Source organism: Haliotis cracherodii, unplaced genomic scaffold, assembly GCF_022045235.1.
Source record: "Haliotis cracherodii isolate W230 unplaced genomic scaffold, xgHalCrac1.p SCAF_8, whole genome shotgun sequence".
NCBI lineage: Eukaryota > Metazoa > Mollusca > Gastropoda > Lepetellida > Haliotidae > Haliotis > Haliotis cracherodii.
In genome coordinates, this window is record NW_027266341.1 from 47,773,087 (window position 1) to 47,794,227 (window position 21,141).

General features: G+C 43.5%; 1 protein-coding gene across 4 annotated transcripts in view; it reads left to right on the forward strand.

Annotated features, from left to right (window-relative positions):
* Positions 1-17,593, forward strand: part of LOC139450494 (uncharacterized) — a 38,730-nt gene extending 21,137 nt beyond the window's left edge. For 3 of the 4 annotated variants that reach the window (XM_071232213.1, XM_071232212.1, XM_071232211.1), the window contains exon 2: positions 13,087-17,593. In XM_071232213.1, the coding sequence (XP_071088314.1) occupies positions 13,199-16,279 (3,081 nt within the window). In that variant the 5' untranslated portion in view covers positions 13,087-13,198 and the 3' untranslated portion in view covers positions 16,280-17,593. Of the gene's footprint in view, positions 1-6,680; positions 6,720-13,086 lie in introns of those variants that run through there. The other variant, XM_071232214.1, reaches the window with a different exon arrangement.
* Positions 17,594-21,141: the final 3,548 nt, after the last annotated feature.

Here is a 21,141-nt window from a genome sequence, read left to right on the forward strand (position 1 = left end):
ACCTCATTTATCCGAATGGTACCGCTCCCATTGAATACTCCGGATTAATGAAACTGTTATATCTGTTGACGTTCCCCAACAGTGGTCGCCCGGAATGCTAGTCGCCCGGGCTAACGAGGTCGGGAATATCCGGATATAACTGCCTATCTGAAGACCGTAGTTATTTACAGTGATGCATTCATATAATTTTCTTCACTCTTTTGCCTTTTTACGCCAGATAATCGAGACTGGTTAATCTCTGGCGTTGACGTTTTCTATTTAAATGAACTACACCTGACATAAATTCCTACAACGTAGAGGTTCACCGGGAATACTTCTTACAATGTAGTTTATTGGTCAAAACTTTCAATGTTTTACAACTTGAAATGTTCGCTATTCGAGTGTTAAATTGGAAAGATTGGCTTCATGTCCTCTCGAGTTTCTTGTATGTATATCCTACCACGGAGGCACGTTCCATTGTGGGGCGCATACACCAGTCAGGCTGTTATAATTAATGGCATCGTGGAGCGCCGTGCTGCTAATAGGATACTTCATGATGCAGCACTAAATCCGGAGGCCTTTGTGTGTTGGTGACAACTGACGCTGCCTGGATATTAGGATTGAGTTCTACCCCAGTGGAGCAGTTGTTCTGAACTTACAGGACTTCACACCTACACGACTGGGGGTCAGCAGTGGGCGTGTGTGTTGATGGGGATAGTAAGGCCTCCTTGTAGTCCACCATATGGCTTCCAACGTCGGTATCACTCGCAGCAAGCTGGTGGTACTTCATTAGGATGTGTGGGCCTTGGTAAGGATGCACATGGACTGGTTTTGTGGTGGATGCATGGTGGATAGATGGGTGGGTGAAACGGTTGGTGAAGATTGATGGGGTGGTGTGAACCATAGTGATTGGATCGCTGCATATTTAAGTACATTCCTGGGTTCGAATCCCAAATGTGCGAAACAGAGCCTCATTTACTCACTCTACCGGTTAATGTTGCCATAATTACACAAAGGCAATGCCTCATTTTCAAACAGGGCTCTAATCACAATGCCTCCACTAGACATGGTTGCCACTAATCACAATGCCTCCACTAGACATGGCTGCCACTAATCACAATGCGTCCACTAGACATGGCTGCCACTAATTCAATGCCCCACTAGACATGGTTGCCACTATTCACAATGTCTCCACTAGACATGGCTGCCACTAATCAAAATGCCTGCACTAGACATGGCTGCCACTTATCACAATGCGTCCACTAGACATGGCTGCCACTAATCACAATGCCTGCACTTGACATGGCTGCCACTAATCACAATGCCTGCACTAGACATGGTTGCCACTAATCACAATGCCTGCACTTGACATGGCTGCCACTAATCACAATGCCTGCACTAGACATGGCTGCCACTAATCACAATGCCTGCACTAGACATGGCTGCCACTAATCACAATGCCTGCACTTGACATGGCTGCCACTTATCACAATGCCTGCACTAGACATGGCTGCCACTAATCACAATGCCTGCACTAGACATGGCTGCCACTAATCACAATGCCTGCACTAGACATGGCTGCCACTAATCACAATGCCTGTACTTGACATGGCTGCCACTATTCACAATGCCTGCACTAGACATGGCTGCCACTATTCACAATGCCTGCACTAGACATGGCTGCCACTAATCACAATGCCTGCACTTGACATGGCTGCCACTAATCACAATGCCTGCACTAGACATGGCTGCCACTAATCACAATGCCTGCACTAGACATGGTTGCCACTAATCACAATGCCTGCACTTGACATGGCTGCCACTAATCACAATGCCTGCACTACACATGGCTGCCACTAATCACAATGCCTGCACTTGACATGGCTGCCACTTATCACAATGCCTGCACTAGACATGGCTGCCACTAATCACAATGCCTGTACTTGACATGGCTGCCACTATTCACAATGCCTGCACTAGACATGGCTGCCACTAATTACAATGCCTGCACTAGCCATGGACTACCACTGCCCATGTGGCGAGTCACCTGCGTGGACCTGTCATTGATCATATTGAGAGTGACCTGTGCAGACCAGCCAGTGTCCGCGTGTTGATGACAAGCAAAAGGTACAGTCAAGGCTCATGCACCAGTCGACTCTGTTACAGGTGAGGTGAGGTGAAACTAGGGTTCACGTCGCGGCCAAGATTATTGCACTTATAACTTATATAGCCACGTGCATGCACGTGTCTGTGTCTGTGTGTGGCTGCTTGTACTAGTCCGGACTAATGCCGATTTATAGTGCTAGCTCACTGAGATACCATGTCCCAGTTGAACAAGAATACCCCACTCAGACACAGTATACTGACTCCGAGCCGACCAGTCCTCGTTTTAGCCCCTTTATGCCGAACGCCAGACAGGTTAACAACAAGGCTAATCTTTTAACGTCTTTTGGTATGACGCGGCCAGGAATCGAACCCGGGACCTTCCGCTCTCCGGGCGGACGCTCTACCACTAGACCACGGAGGCGGTCCGACACTGTACATGTGAAGAAGGTAGCAAGTACTGCAGAGTCATTGTTTCAAGACATTTGGTGAATCACGCATGACGCATCTCTTGACACATCAGCTGATATTGCTCGTACTCCACACAACGCTGACGTGAACCCTGGCCCCTGCCTCACCTCAGATACACTGTACAGCACTGTATCTAATGGTTGGAATGTCTATCATACGTTTGCAATTGTCATCAGCAGGAGGCATATTGGGTCAGTCCGTAAGTAAGTTTGTAAGTCAGTATGTATCAGTTTCCGTTCTTTTTCCATCCTTGTCAAACAGCCAGACTGAGCTTTAGCGCTACGTTATGTTTTCAACTCGCATGTGAACATGTTGGCTGACAAGAGGCGGCGAGTTGCCCGCTAAAAGATGGTGGTCAGGTCAGGTGACATTGCTTATGTTTGCTTGCTTTGTATTATTCGGAGTTTAATTCTTTTTATTGAAACATACATCAAGTTTTGACATGTTGGCAATAGGCACTGTTTATATAACCTATACGGTAGTTTTCCGAATGGATTACTAGTTTCAGTGGTAATTGCTCATTCTTTCGTCTAACACCCGGTGTCATTTGATTTCACGGACCACACACAGGTCCTGGTATTGTTTGGTCACACAAAGGTCATGTCGTCATTTGTGTACGTCCAACAATGCTGGCATGTGAAAATGTACGTTTGGGGGTTATCTACAGGCAGTCGTGACATATAGCAGGAATAGTGCTGAATGCAGCAGTAAACGACACTCATTCATTCAGATCAAGTTCAGGTGCCTCGTGGAAGACATTGTGTCATGGAAGCTTGTTTCATGTCTGTCGGAATGTGTGCGTCTTTTGCATTACAATTTGCTGTGTAATTTTTCCCCAGGTTGGAGACGCCCATGTCGCTCCTATAACAGAATTAACTCAAGATTTCTTGAATGACGAACGAGTTGCAAGGAATGACGGATTATCTAGCCTGAGTGAATGAATGGAATTAATCCCGATCCTTTGATGAGAGACCTACAGCATTCATTCACGAGGAGCAGATGCTTCGTAATGCCGATTTTCTAGTATGTTATAATTCTATATATTAGTCATTGACATTTTAAAGAGATAAAGAAAAAAAATGTAGAAAACGTCAGCCCTAAGGAGAAACTTCATTGAAGGTAGCCTTTTGTTCAGAAGACGATTTTTGAATAATGGATGACGTCATGTCATGTTTTTTTCATCAATGTTGCATTGTGACGTCATATGGGATTAATTGACCAATCAGTATTGAGAATCGATAAAATGCACATGTGCAAATACCTTTATGGGTAATATATTTCTTGAACTTCCTAACACCACTGCCGTTATATGTACATTGTATCAAGTCTGAAGCCACTATATATCCAGGACTTCCTTTTTGACTTAAAGTCCCTTTTGATATGGAGTAAGCTAATATTTGTTCAAAGTTCATTATAGTATATGTGTTTATCACGTGACTTTCAAGCGGGTCGTGTGGATTTCCAGATAAGGGGTGCCCGCTGTGGTAACTGCTTTTGCTGACGAAGCAGCTTAGTTGAAGATTGGGAAAACCCTGTCGCGTCATAATCATTTCTGATACTGCGCCGCTTTTAATACTTTACTTCCCGGCAACACGGATTACCAAAGAATTTGTGACTAAAATCTCTATGAACATAGATTAAACACTTCCGACTTTGCAACTTTTATCAATTTGAAGTTCAATGTTTCTTTGTTAGATATACATAATGTCTTTATTCAACGTGACATACGTCGTTTGATGTTATCGCGTACCGTTGAAATCTGTCTGTCTGTCTGTCTGTCTGTCTGTCTCTCTCTCTCTCTCTCTCTCTCTCTCTCTCTCTCTCTCTCTCTCGTGCGTGAGTGTTTGTGTGTCTCTGTGTGTATCTGTCTGTGTGTATGTCTCTGTGTGTCTGTCTGTGTGTGCCTGTGTGTGTCTGTCTGTGTGTATCTGTCTGTGTGTATGTCTGTGTATCTGTCTGTGTGTATGTCTGTGTGTATGTCTGTGTGTGCCTGTGTGTGTCTGTCTGTGTGTATGTATGTGTGTGCCTGTGTGTGTCTGTCTGTGTGTGCCTGTGTGTGTCTGTCTGTCTGTATCTATCTGTGTGTGCCTGTGTGTGTCTGTCTGTGTGTATGTCTGTGTGTGCCTGTGTGTGTCTGTCTGTGTGTATGTCTGTGTGTGCCTGTGTGTGTCTGTCTGTGTGTGCCTGTGTGTGTCTGTCTGTGTGTATGTATGTGTGTATCTATCTGTGTGTATCTGTCTGTGTGTGCCTGTGTGTGTCTGTGTGTATGTCTGTGTGTATCTGTCTGTGTGTGCCTGTGTGCCTGTCTGTGTGTATGTCTGTGTGTATCTGTCTGTGTGTGCCTGTGTGTGTCTGTCTGTGTGTCTGTGTGTGTCTGTCTGTCTGTGTGTCTGTCTGTGTGTGTAGTGACAAAGCGAAGCAGTCAAGTAGCAAAGCTGATACTCCCTCATGGTGACAAATAAGTCTTTAGTTTCAAGTATCGATGATTTAGAGTATCTAAGTAATAATTTTATTGAGAAAAAATCTGTGGACAAGTATTACAACGCATGTGCGTCTGTAGAGAGATATCAGTACAAAGCTCTACACGTCACACATAGACACTTGCTCTCTGTTCTAGCGACTTCCACGCCAGCTGACAATAACAGGGTCTGGTCACCTCTCTAAGTACATGCTGATGGTACATTCGTCACCACTCGCCCCTTTCCGTAACCTGCTATTCGGCTTGTCCCGGAATAACAGGGTCTGGTCACCTCTCTAAGTACATGCTGATGGTACATTCGTCACCACTCGCCCCTTTCCGTAACCTGCTATTCGGCTTGTCCCGGAATAACAGGGTCTGGTCACCTCTCTAAGTACATGCTGATGGTACATTCGTCACCACTCGCCCCTTTCCGTAACCTGCTATTCGGCTTGTCCCGGAATAACAGGGTCTGGTCACCTCTCTAAGTACATGCTGATGGTACATTCGTCACCACTCGCCCCTTTCCGTAACCTGCTATTCGGCTTGTCCCGGAATAACAGGGTCTGGTCACCTCTCTAAGTACATGCTGATGGTACATTCGTCACCACTCGCCCCTTTCCGTAACCTGCTATTCGGCTTGTCCCGGAATAACAGGGTCTGGTCACCTCTCTAAGTGCATGCTGATGGTACATTCGTCACCACTCGCCCCTTTCCGTAACCTGCTATTCGGCTTGTCCTGGAATAACACGAGTTTGGTCAGGAAACGCTGATGGTAGTTCCAGATAGGACCAGTCAATTGGTATCCGTGTATTGAGTGCTATGTAACAGTGTGTATTGACAAAGTGAACAATATCTTATAATTTACGGTGATTTTGAGACAAATGGCATTGGACATTTTCATGATTTCAGCAATTTTTATCACGACATTCTTCTATAACATCACCTAATTGAAATATAGCTTAGGACACGGTGCATGGCAATCAGGCAATGTAGCAGAAAACGAACCAGTATGAACCCTGATTAACAGCAACGTATGCTGTGCATAATGACCATTGATTGTTGTATAACATGTCAGAGAATAGGCCGTGCCAGGCAGCAGTTCTCAGCTCCACCCGTTTACATGTCTGACTGCAACATCATGTATGGGGAGAGTGATGCAGATGCAAAATATATGTTACTTTTTACGTTGAACTGCTTTGAAATGTGCTTATTAGGGCCCAGGCACGTGTAGTCACATCAGTGTAACTGTCTGTAGATCTGTGAAGGGGGAATGTCACCTGCTGTTTCCTCGGTCCTCGGTATTAGATATCTGCATCGTGTCCTTTGTGAGAACACTCTTCAGGCGTGCTCCACTTCCATAAATTTAAAACATCGTTTTTTCGGCTATTTCATTCCGCAGCGGTTTGCCATCCAAAAATAATTAGTTTCATATTGCGTTTCAATATTGATTTTTAAAATCCTAGGATGATGGTTCTACGTTCTGACGCAGCAGTCTCAGCTTGAAAGATACTGCCGTGGGAATAAGCGGACTGAATAACCTATATACCTCAGTTCTCCCGTGTCTCTAGTTCTACAGCGTGCACAAGAACAGCCTTATCCACCCGATATCCCCTCACTGCTATACACCCCTGCTCCACACATAGAGCCCCATATTACCGGGTAGATATAGGAGACAGCGGACTACACACGGGGGCGTCGTCACCGGGTAGGTGTGATATGGTGAATATATAGTTAGAGTCATACAACGTATTATAAACTATTCCAGTTTCGGGTGGTTTTGCCTTTCCTTATCACAAAAGAAACTCATTCTTGTAATATGTATATTTAAATATATCTAACTTAACTGATTATCCCTTTCTAAAGTTTAGCCGTATAGATCGGGTTAGACTGACACGAGAACTGAGTAGGTTGAAATCTGTTGTATGTTGACGAAACGGTGTTAAACATTCCTGACAGTAGTATTTATTTGTCTTGAGAAAGAGACAAATATTTGAGTTACAACGCCGGCAGTGTTCTTACAAGAATTATATGTCACGCTGTATTTCTTGTCGCGTTCTTGTCTGTTTGTAGTGAGTGAGTATGGTTTTACGCCGCTTTTAGCAATATTCCAGCAATATCACGGCGGGGGACACCAGAAATCGGCTTCACACATTGTGCATTGTAGGGAATCGAACCCGGGTCTTCGGCGTGGCGTGCGAACGCTTTAACCACTAGGCTACCCGACCGACCCTGTCTGTTTGTAATTCATTATTTTCTTTTTACTTGTTGCCCTATTTTTAACACTCAGTCAGAAATATCACTGCATGATTCAGCGTTCACCACCTTTTGAGGGGAATAGCATGCTCTGTGTACGACGAATTCAGCAGCAGGGAATATGGGGTGTGATTTAATAATCATGCATGCATATTACTTAAGACTAAGAATCTGAGGAATTTTGGAAATCTAGAAAATTCTCTAATTCTGTAGCAATGTACCAATAAACTCATCGGTAATACGACCTCCCTCTCCCCACCCCGATACACCCGACCGACCCACCCAACTCTCTAGCTCCCTGGTATGCCTGTGTTGCGGTGATAAGTAGCACTTTACACACGCGTCCCCACCCCCAGCCCACCCCTGAGCTTGTTACATACCGAGCGGGAGGCGATACCCCGCCATGTCCCACCCGGCGGCGTGAGTTTGACAGTGAAGGACTTAAGTCGGACAATCACAACGTTCAACATGCCGTTACTTCTTTAGCTCGAGCTTACTGGACTACGTCGAACAAAATGAGTGATTATGAAATGGTTGCGTTTGAAACCATCTTGTATCTCATACCACCACCCACACTGACAGCCCGAGAATGGGTAATGTGTGTGTGTGTGTGTGTGTGTGGGGGGGGGGGGGGGGCTTTGTAGGTTGAGCATCTGACATCATCACGCCCACTTCAGGCTGAATCCTGCTGTAGAGGACAATGGGGGTCATGGTTTGTGGATGGAACATTTAAGATCACCACGCCCACTTCTCGCTGCTATTAGTTAACGCTGTTTAGTACAGTGTGACGTGACATTGCGAGACTTCATATCGAAGAAACACGAACATGTATGAACTCTAAGTGTTGTTAGAGCTTGAGGTCAGATTAACACAGTTATTATATGTTCTTTATCATGTGAGGTGCGAGTTGTCATATCACTGGAGTGCCTGCTCCTCGTGTTTTTTACTCGTATTAAGCATTCAAATACATTGAAGTACGTTCATAACGAACACGCTTATAACGAACTGACGGATATAACGAACCGATTTTTTTCCCCGACTATTTCCTATAGTTATGATGTATAAATGCTAATAACGAACTACGGTTATAACAAACTAAAGTTAGTGGCCCCTTTCAGTTCGTTATAACCGTAATTTACTGTAGGTTGACTGTGAAGGTTCAGGTAACGGTACACAGATCACCTCCAATAATTCTTATTCAGCTGATTTGTAGTCGAAAGTTGAGTACAACTGGAAAACAGTTTTTTATGTAGTTTTGACCTTGACTGAGTGAGTAAGTATGATTTTACGCCGCTTTCTGGAACACCAGAAATTGGCTTCACACATTGTACCCATGTCGGGAATAGAACCCGGGTCTTCGGCGTGACGAGCGAACGCTTTTACCACTAGGCTACCCGACTGACCTCTCCTGTAGCGCTCTGGGTCCCCTTCCATAAAGCTATCTCTGTGCTCAGGTGACTGTAACTCCTACACTTTAACATAGACTTACGACAGTCATGGTGCTGATGTTGCCTGGTGGAATGAGGCCCTGGTTAACACGGGAAAGTCAGGGACTTTACACGAACTGTATTGCAATGTCGGCCGTGTTGAGAGTTGTATAATGCGCGTTGTATTTATCTTAATCCATTTGTTTTCACGAACGTGTATACCAGGCCTTCTAATTCACAGATACTGAGGGATACTGTAATGTCGGGTGAGATTAGAGTTTTTTCATTATCAGTATCAGGACCGGTTCGCATCGCGACCTCAGCGCAACTACTGACGTAACGCTCATACTTTAATATAGTGCCATGAATGTCGTGACTCCCAAAACTTATCAATAGCCCTACGACTGCCGTAATTCTCTATTCTAAAAATAGTTTTTTGGTTGTCGTAACTCCAAGAGTTTATCATAGAGCTACGAATGACGTAAATCCCATACCTTTACATAATTTCCGGACTGTCGTAACCTCCAAACCATAACATAGCGCTACGAATGTCGTAATTTCGCAAATCGTAACATAGCTTTACGACAGACGAAATTCCCGTACCTTAACATAGAGTTACGACTGACGTACGTATTTCCCTACCTTACGAATGTTGTTAATCCCAGATCTTAACATAACGCTACGACTGACATAACTCCCACGACACAACATAGCTTTACGACTTACATAACTCCCGTACCTTATAAATATTGTAAATACCAAACCTATACATAACGCTATAAGTATCAAGATTCCTATACTAACACACAGCTTTACGACTGACGTAACTCCCGAACCGTAACATAGCGCTACGACGTAACTCCCGTGATACACCATAGCGCAATGACAGGTAGGTCTTAGAAGTTCACACCGCGAAGAATCTTTTGACGCGACTAAGATATAGCGATTTACTCCTTGGGTGACAGGTTTGTGAACTACGATGATCTGTGAGTTCGTTATCGCCGAGAAGATATAGCTAGGACTGAACCCGAGGGCCACATGAATATGCCGTGTCAAGCTAACACATCAAGTAGACATGAACTGAGCCGGCTCTGACACGAGGTCCGATGTTGGCACGATGTCTATCTACAGAAATATGAGCCCAGCTGTTAACATGAAACATGTCCCACAAGTTTACTATTTTCAAATTAAATCTACTTATTTCTCTAAATGTTCACGTAGATTTTGGTATGTACGGCGTTACCGCATGAGCAGGATTCGCGGTTCGTGGAGCAGGATACGCTGAGCTTTTCACGAACACACGGTACCATCATCATTTGATAATGATTCATAAACATATGCTTATGAGAACGTGGGGATCTAACAATCGAATCTGCTTTTGACAGAGGCTTCATATGAATATGGAAAGGGTTTTGTCGCTTTTATTGTACGGCGTTGCCTCATAATGATGACTCTTGTTTCGTGACTCCGCTCATATGGCGTGCGTACCTTATGGCCAATGGCCCTTTGTTTTCAGCAGTAGACAGACCAGGTAAAGACGCAATTACTTTATGTGGGAAAATTACCTTCTCAGACGTATTTATGTTTCTTAGATTGATGATCGATGTCCCGTCTTCGTGTGGTAAAATTATTGTCCTGTACATAAAGGGTGTTGCATTGTTTCCTCGCTGACCTTACATGACTGCTTTCGTGTTGAGTGAGTGAGTGAGTTGGGTTATATCGCGGCGTGTCAGCTTAATGTGGGAGGAAAGCCCGAAATGATGCAGTTCTCAGACGTACCACTTCGGTGAAACCTATGAGGACGGGTATGGTGCTGACAAACCTAGACACATAATCGGACGAGAATTCGAACCCACAATCATAGGTTTCTGGCGTGCCCAGGGGACGCAACTCTGCACAGCGAATCGTGGCGCCTTAGACGACTGGGGCCCCCGTACCCCGTGCTCTCCACCACCCCCACACACACCCCAACGCTAACGCTTTGACCACTAGACTACCCGTACGCCGAGGTTAACCCAATGACAAGTCTAGCCGAGTTAAACTCAATGACATGTCTAGTCGAGTTAAACTCAATGACACGTCTAGTCTAGTTAAACCAAATGACACGTCTAGCCGAGTTAAACCCAATGAGACGTCTAGTCTAGTTAAACCCAATGACACGTCTAGCCTAGTTAAACCCAATGACACGTCTAGCCGAGTTAAACCCAATGACACGTCTAGCCGAGTTAAACCCAATGACACGTCCAGTCTAGTTAAACCCAATGACACGTCTAGCCTAGTTAAACACAATTACACGTCTATCCGACCTGAACCTAATAACACACCTAGCTGAATATATATTCAACTCTGATTGGACTGTGGAATGAGCAGTAAACCCGAAGGCCAAATTAACCCTTTCCACAATCCCACATGTCAACTTGATGTACGGTATAGTAATCGCTGCATCTGTGAGCTGTCCTCCGCTTGTTACACCTCATCATGATAATCTGTTCGACTAGGCGTGTTACAATGTCAGCAGCTTCCTATTGAAATAATTAATCACAAATATCCTTGTGCGCGAAGTGTTAGAGTTAATGATATTAGCAAATTACACAATGCCTCATATATTTCCTTTGACATCTATCTGTCGAGGGTGATATAGCATCGATATATACTTCAAGCCGCAGGTTGTGTTATGCTATCATTAACGTGCGTACGAGATACTGGATTGTATGGATAGATTTATTACAGCTATTGATTATGGGGGAGATTCCTAACAACCTATCACCGGTATCCTGTGACATCGGCTGATAATCATGCCAAACCCTAGAAAGACTCGACTGTTATTACACCGCTGTTGGTCGTGTGGATGACAATGCTATCGGTGTCTCTCCTACCCTAACAACTCCACAGCCGCGCTCTTAGTTTAGCGAGAAACGTTGTGGTTTTCTTGTTGACGTTTGAACTCTGATCGGAGATCCTTCATTAGACATGGCGACGAGTCGACCGATCTATACCTCACCGCGGTGATTGAGTGCGAATCCCTTCTTTTAAATATATCCTTGTTGAAACACAGGTCACGACTTAGATTCGACTCGAATCACGTGACGTAAACGCTTGATTGACGTTGAAAAGATCTTCGATTGGAGCTGTACATAGGTCTCAAAGTAGGAAAAGCTTTTGTGACTTTGATAAGACATTTCTATACATCTATTGTCGGCCTTTATCCTTGAGCCGTGTGAATGTGTTTGATATGAAGTGACGAGAGTAATGTATTGGTTACCGTGTATTGTACCACATGCACATCCGCAAAGCTGTGCTAACTCGTTACGTTATTTACTCTCACGACAATGGTACTTGTTATATCGCCGTTACAAATTCGAGCAAACGTATGACGGCCACACCGTTGTGTCGAAGTTGAAGGGACCTACGTAAATACTTCGAGTTACCCGGACATACTGGATGTAACGAACTGTTCTAAAATCGCCCTTTTCATAAAGGTTATTACATACAGTATCATGTATAATAGTGTGACAACAGCGATAAATAGTTTCTAAACAGTTTCGACGACTTCGTTGTAGCCGTACTTTGCTGAATATAATTACTTTCTGTCAACGTTGAGATAGAGATGGCTGCCGTCTGTATTGGATCATCATCGAGTTGGGAAACTTCGCAGCATGAAATGTCTATCGCACTAGTTGTATAAGGTTTGAACTGGTGACGTTCACAAAGTGTATGAGTGAGTTGGGTTTAACGTCGCTCTGTACAGTTTCAAGTTAAGTCACGGCGTGTCAGCTTGATGTGGGATGAAAGCCCGAAGTGATGCAGGTCTCAGACGTTTACCACTTTGTTGAAATCCATCAGAGGTATGGTGCTGACAAACCTAGAAACATAATCGGCATGAACGGTCACAAAGTGATATCAGGACTGCGCCTAGCGGAACTCTCATACTCCAACATAGACATTTGGCGTAGCCCTTAAGATCCCAGTGTGGTAGGAGGCTTTGCAACTGGTTTCGCCCAGAGACGAAATAATACACTTATTTAAGTATCAGTTTAAAAGACATATTGTACCCTGTGGGAATTCCGGATAGGTCCCTCAGCAACTTATGATGGTCGTGAGGGGCGACCATATGAAGCTGGTGGTCAGGCTCGGTGACTTGGGTGATAGCATGTCATCGCACCAAGAATGCGTGGACGGTTACTTAGACTATCAATAATGGATTGTCTGGTCCAGATTCAAATATTTACAGGTCACCGTCATATACAATGTAGCTGTATTACTGAGTTTGGCGTAAAACAACAACCACGTTTTTGAATATTTGCTTGTCGTGTTCTCTAACCGTTTCTAAACGTTGTTTAATTTATTGATGTTATTATATCTTGATATTCAATGTATTCTTTGCTTTTACAGAGTTGCAGATGGAATGATCCAAATATGTCAATATGGATGACAACAGGATGTAACAGAACACCTCGGCTGTCGATACTAAGTCACTAAGGAACCAAGATTCATACATTCCAAGATGGCGGCCTATGCTAATCCTCTCAGCTTCTGTGTGATCTTGTGGACGCTTCTCTGTGGCGTACGAGAAGGTCAATGTCAAAATAGAACAACTTTCACACGCCGGGAGGCAACTCCAGCATCCCCGAATGTTGGCTATGCGATTACTAACAACATGTGCAGATTGGAATTAGAAGACAAACAATTTCACAGCTACGTTAAAACAATGGAAAAGAAAATGGCTGTGTTGTTTAAAATCAGTTTACGAACTACAAACACATCGAAGGAAAATGACAAACTGTACAATGATATAAGTATGAATTACAAACCATTTCTGTGGTACAAGACCAAAACGCGCCATGGTCGCACGTTGCTGATGCTGTCATTCCACTACGATGTTCTGTCTATGTCTATTCTGACAATAGGAGTCGAGGAAATGGAGATCAGCATCACAGATTCTCCTCGTGGATGCCTCCAGAACATGTCAGCTGATAACCGATTGACAGCAATACGCCAACTATTGATGGAAGAAAAACAGTCCAGTAACGAGGACAGGTACTCTAGCGCCCACAGAGACTATGTATGCAACCAGGAGATCAAGAAAGAAGATGACAACTATGCAGAGTTCGTGTTTCAGTGCTGCCATCGGGACTCTCATGGGAAGATCAAATGCAGCGACCAAGAAGATGACCCCTGGATCTCCATCCTGTACATTTCGGTGACTGCGGTCAAAGTTCTCGTCTTCTGTTTCTGCCCCATGTTTCTCCCCGCCAATATGTACAACGCCATGTACGTGGCTGCGGAGTACGTGGTCAAGCTGAAGAAGGAGGTGAAGAAGTTCATCTACATCTCGGAGGAGAGCGACTATAAGATAAAGTACAAACAACGGCTGACTCTGGAGGACATATCTGACTGGTGGAGATTCAGGGACATGTTGGAGACCATGCCTAAGAATGAGATTCTCCCCATCAAGATGTCCGAAGTGCGAATCACCGTCAAGGGGAAGAGGATTATTCCAGAAAATGATCCCCCGACTGGTTTGATGAGGACGTTTTATGATAATCTATGTCGATGTAAAATCAAGGGAATTGATCCTTTTGTTGACTGTTGTGACTTGAGCGTGTATGCTTCTTTGGAATCGAAATTTTCGCACAAGTTGACCTGGCATCAATTTGTCCAGGCTCTTGTGAAGGGGTTGATGCTTCTGCTGCTGCCGATGCCCTACTACATCCGGTTATTCATCTACTACAAGTTCGAGAAGCATGAGATGGACCACCGATACGAGGCTCTGAATAACTTACATCTCAACCTCCGCTATGTCTTCTACAAGACCAACGTCATCCAGCACTATAGCCCGAGCCATGGCATATTCATAGCTGCTTATTTCTTCTATTTTCTAGCAGGATGTGTTATTGGATTTTCCTCGCCTGTTGTTCGAGACAAACTGAAGTCCGTTTCCAGAGGTGCCCTTCAGGACATGAACGCTATCTCACAAACAGGTGTGCTACAAGTCATCATTAGAATTGGTCTGTGGCCTTTCAAGAAATGTGGACTAATAGCATTGTTGCTCGGTCCTCTCTATATGTGTGTAACTTCTCCTTTTTGCATTGTCATTCTTGTGTTGTACTGTATACCAACCATATACCTTTCCTTTCGAATTGTGTACCAAACCAAACGGCAGATAGGAGACAATTCATATATGGATGACGAAGAGAAAGTGAAAAGACGTAAGTTTAGAAAAATCAATAACATAGGCCGGCATCTTTCTAAAATAGACAAAGTGGTTCATAGATCTACGCCAGAGGCTGAGGATAATTGTTGTCCATCGTCCATGGGTTTCAATGGTTTCTCGACCATTAAGACAGCCTGCCTTCAGGTCACGTGCGCGGTATTCTGCTTGTGTGTTCTTTATGCCATAGCTCTCATCTTTGCAGAATCATTTGGTTTGATTGTTGAGGTTCTGGCTTTTACGATGATGGGGATCATTGTGAATGCCAGTAGCACTCTCAAATACGTCAGTATGGTGCTCCTAGTGTTTGTATATATGCACGACTGTTATAGCAATGTGTATCAGAATTATCTGGAGTTTAACAAGACTATAATAGCAGAGATGATAGACAGAGCTGAGGACTTAAAGAAGATAGCAAGTCTTCCATCAAGTATGCAAGAAAACGCTGCATTTCAACTTAAGTGTAGTGACGAAGTACCCCCTATTAAAACAGATCTGAATTTTACCAAAAAGGAGATCAGGTGGAAACTTGGTCAGTTGTTGTTATTCTTGGACTCATTTGACACCCCTAGAATACCTCTTCGACTCTTCCAAAGACTCTGTGATGTTCAAATACACGGAGCACCTGGACCAGTTTATCTGAACCTCCTGAGGGCAACTGGGAAGTTCCTAGTGATTGTAGTGTTCCTGTTGTTTGTTATGATTGTGGTGATGGCATTTGGAAATGTAACGCAGATGTCATCAACCAATCAGACGCTAGCAACTCTAGCTGGTGGGTTTGTACCAATGCTGCTCAAGAACGTTTTGTCCTCAAAATCAATCAAACTGAATTTGAAGACTATTAGCTTCAAAGGACAAATAGACGAGATCATTGGGGAGTACAAACAGTACTGGCCTGTGAAGGACCTGGTGATAGAAAGAGATCTACCAAAGGAAGAGGAGGAGGAAGATGGAGACAAGGAGGGAGAAAAGGACGGGGGAGCAGAGAAAGAAAAGGATAAGGAGAAAAATGGGAAAGACAAGAAAGATGAAAACTCCGCCAAAGAAAAGGTCACAACACCCGAGAAGAAGACTGACAGGAAGGAGAGCGTTGTGGACACCCAGATCTCCATAAAGAGCAAGGATTCAAATGAACCAGGTTTTGTTAATGATGGAGATGATGGCTTAACAAGTATGTTTCCACCAATCCCGGAAGACCAGGAAGTGGACCTGTTCATAGACCTGAGTTCAGCTGATGCTCCTGGTGGATGGTCCTATCGGGGGTCTTCTGAGAGCATCCCGTCAGATTCCATGATGCCAGCGTACTTCCCTACCAACATTAGCGCCGATATCACAAAAATCACCATTACCTATCCGGAGGAAAATCCTGTCTGAGAGAACTGTATATTCTCTGGATCTCAAACGGGACTTCACGGTAAAGGCCTTGTCCTTTGTCAGCCACAGCACGTCCTGGGCCCACTATTTAGCAATACCAACTGCACTGTTTTGCAGAATTCTGCAGTCCAGATTGAAGCAAGGCTAAAGGAGAAGGTTATGGTTGTTCTCGATGGATGTGGAACCATCAGCACACACGGACAGCCCCGATCGAGAGGAAGGGTGATGTATATCGCTGTGTACAAGTTTGAAAACCAGATATAGTTGACCGAACTTTAGATGTTTGGTATGTTTTGATGTTTTGAGACACCATAAATGGTATTGTTTTATGAAAACCATTAATGGTATTGTTATATGAAACAATTAATGGTATTGTTATATGAATGATCGTAATGTAAATGATGAGCGATAACTGAGGTGCTGATGGCAAAAGCATTTGTTAGAGAACCTGTTGGTTTAACTTGAGAGATGCCACGCCTAACAATTGGGAGCAGATTACTTGCGTGGACTACGGTTGTTTAAATGTTTGCTGAACGTTCTAACACCTATATTGTATTATTGTATCACTTTTGCTTGTAAGCAGTACGCTGTGACAAATATAAACTATAAATGCCAATGTGAAAAGTAGAATCTTATTATTTTGACGATTCCCTTTGCAAATAGTGCTAATCATTTGAAGAGCCGATGCTGTTATACATGACCGATGTAAGGTGTTCAGAGAAAATTTTCGTAATTTCTGACATTTTCACTTTCTGCTTATACCATGCGTTGTTTCATAGTTCATGATTTAACCTTGTCTTTACCGTTATGTGATGCCAGCGTACTTCCCTACCAACGTTGGCACCGACATCAATACAAGAACGATTATCTATCCAGATGAAAATCCGGCCTGAAATACTAATATACTCTCTGGACCTCACACAGAACAAATTGATAACGTTTCGGCCTCGCACTGTATCTCTATCTTATTTTGGGAAAAAAACTTTTTATTTCAGGCAACTAAATTAACTCCTTCACGTAAACCTTTCAACCAAACTCTTAGTGCTCCTACAATGAATTTGCTTTGTTTCGTACAACCAGCATCCATTCAAAGCGGAGACATTCAACTTCCAAGTCTGTTGTTAAAGAAAGAAAATTGGCCAGGTAGTTCTCAAAACCACAAAATCCATTAATTTGATGTGCCCACGTCATTGTGCTTAATGTTGTTTGTTTCCGTGTAAAGTGTACACTCCATGTGTGTAAAGTGATTTACTGATCGACTTATATGTACTTTGGTCATTTGTTATATTTTACGTTCGATTCCAGACAAATGAAACTGTACAATATTTTGAATAAAATCTTACAAATATGCGAAAATAATATGTTTAAATGGAATCATATTTGAATTGCTGACTTGTATATAGGGTGTGCATTTTGGTTAATCTGAGCTGTGTGGATGAGTTGTTGTTTAACGCCATCGTCAAACAAAATTCGACTCTTGCACAAGCAAACAAGTAATTGATAGAACGAGTACGACCCACTCTCCCCTCCCCATCGGGGAACGATGGCACTCCAATCAGCCATGTCACAACCATTTGTTCCTGAAATAAGTCGGAGGCACCTGTTTTACCCTGGAACCATCACGGAGAGTAAAACTAAGGCACCTGTTTTACCCTGGAACCATGACGGAGAGTCAAACTAAGGCACCTGTTTTACCCTGGAACCATCACGGAGAGTCAAACTAAGGCACCTGTTTACCGTGGAACCATCACGCAGAGTCAAACTAAGGCACCCGTTTTACCCTGGAATCCTTAAGGGGATGATAAGACAAACCTGTGTTTTTATACTTGCCCGGCAGGTCACCCGATATTTGCATATTTCCTCGCCACAACGTGCACACCCAACACTTTGAACATTAAACTTGTCAGCCCACTCCATACGGTGTTAATGTTTCGCAATATCAAATAGACATGTTCCGCTGGTTCGGCAAGCAAAGGTGGCTGTAGAAACCATTGTGGGCGTTGTAGGCGGTGAGTCAGTGTAAGTAAAGCCACCTTGCCATCCCCCATGGAGTGCAAATAAAGGAAAGTTTATGTCCATGAAGTTAACATTACTCAATGAATATGCTCCACACTTCAGTCCGCACTATCACCACCATCATTGCACAGTGACTGGACAGAAGCCCGTGCACCTTGAGTACGATGCCACATTCAACCAGCCTCGTCCCCTGGTTAGATATTTCATTCAAGTGAGATAGTGATTGACACAATGACAGTGTTTTAGCCATCGTGACAAGAACATGTTATTCATTAATAATCATTTATTTAAAACTGTCAACGATGGACTACAATAACGAGAAATACATACGGGGTTTTCTATTTTTATGCAACTTGTTTGGGAATATTTAAAACAGGAAACCATTACTTAACAGCACAAGACAAAATCGGGCTACAGATCGCCAGCAACCAAAAGCCACTACTAGGGACCAATGAGGCCTAACGGTACCTATGCTACCTGCGTGGTACCCCAACAGGATTTAAACATCATTCTGATTGTTGGTAATTTAAGCCGACAATTGAACCTTATAGTTATACAACGATTAACACTATGGTAGGAATAAAATACTTTGAATGATGTGGTCGTACATACTCATAGTTTGACAAATAGTTTATGCTACTTCAACCCCCTTTGAACATACAGCCACTAAACCTCTTCTCATTAAAGTAGTAACGAGAGTACTATTGACCATTCCATCAAACAAAAGTACTGATGACCATTCCATCAAACGAAAGTACTATTGACCATTCCATCAAAGGAAAGTACTGTTGACCATTCCATCAAACGAAAGTACTATTGACTATTCCATCAAACGAAAGTACTATTGACCATTCCATCAAACGAAAGTACTGTTGACCATTCCATCAAACGAAAGTACTGTTGACCATTCCATCAAACGAAAGTACTGTTGACCATTCCATCAAACGAAAGTACTGTTGACCATTCCATCAAACGAAAGTACTGTTGACCATTCCATCATACGAAAGTACTGTTGACCATTCCATCGAACGAAAGTACTGTTGACTATTCCATCAAACGAAAGTACTGTTGACCATTCCATGACGATGACACACTTTTAACCAGATCACACAATCCCAACCCAATATTCATTGTAGTTAGATTTTACATGATTTATAGAACGCCCTTTTCCCCATCTAACAAGAGTCTTCCCTCACTTGAATCCCAGTTCACTGACCTAGGAGTTACAGAGAACCCATTTCACCCATCTTCCCAAAGGAGTGTCCCTGACTTGAAGCCCAGTTCACTGACCGTAGAGTTACAGAGAACCGATTTCCCAATCTTCCCAAAAAGATTGTCATCCACTTGAATCCCAGTACACTGACCTAGGAGTTACAGAAAACCCATTTCCCCATCTTCCCAAGACACTGCCCTTTATTTGCATCCCAGTTCACTCACCTCGGAGTTACAGAGAACCTATTTCCCCATCTACCCAAGGTATTGTCCTTCACTTGAATCCCAGGACACTAACCTCGGAGTTACTGAGAACCCATTTCACCATCTTCCCAAAGGACTGTCCATTACTTGAATCCCAGTCCAGTGACCTCGGAGTTACAGAGAATCCATTTCACCATCTTCCCAAAGGATTGTCCCTCACTTGAATCCCAGTTCACTGACCTCGGGGTTTGGCGAGACAAGCCAAAGGATAGCCCGCGCAGCGATCCATGCTGTCTCGGTGTAAAGAGACACCAGGGAGACAGTGTAACCACCCATTTAGTCGTATCGAATATCGTATTCTGCCTGCAATTCCCCCTGGGTCAAGTTTACACGTCCAACAAACGACACTTAACACGCAATAGGTGTAGTTTATATATTAGTGTTAAAAAGTGCCTGTGCAACACTGGGAAGCATTTGAAACAATACACAAAGCATACTTTTTCAGATAGACGTGACATAACGATTAAGAGGTTTACCCGTCAATAAAGATGATTTTCACAGTTAAAATACTTCAGCGATTTACCTGTTTAAATTGGCGCACATATTTTTTTCTGCTGGTACAGAATGCGTTCGTTCGGCCATCGACACGAATAAATTATTAATACTGTAATCAACATTGGGTTGAAATAGAATAAGATACTCGTAATTACTTTCTGGTAAGTTTCAGTACAAACCCATTAACTAACCGTTACCATTCTTGTTGACTACTCAGATAAATTACGAGCGTCCAATTATTGCAGACTACAATACATATACTCAATATTTAGGGTTAATGAGGAGTTGCATCCCAACTACACTCAATAATTAATGCTTGAAATTGACAATTTGTACAGCTTTTGCACGAGTACTGTTAACGCCACTTGTCATGGCCAAGTCCCCAAGAATATACCCGTTGGGAATAGAACCCTGGTCGTTGACGTTGCAAGCGAACGCTTTAATCACTAGACTGCCACACTACGGGTGGTCCAGTTGTCCAAGACGCTATTATTCGATGTACAATGTGCATCTTAGGTGTGCTATGATCCTGTGGTCGTGGCTGTCGAATCCAAGATTCTCCCTCAACATTATCGTTGGTCCATCAACACTATACCTATGCTCGATAGAACCGTCCAAATGTAACAGACCTGAACTGGTCAATGAACGGTGGTGAGTGGGTGAGTTGGGTTTAACGCCGCTTTGAAAAGTATTCCAGTCATACCTTAATGTGGGAGGAAAGTCCGAATTGATGCAGGCCTCAGACGTTTACCACTTTGGTGAAACCAACGAGTACGGGGATGATGCTGACAAACTAGAAACATCATCGGGACCAACCGGGATTCGAAACACAACCATAGGTTTCTGGCGTGCCAAAAGGACGCAGATCTGGCCTT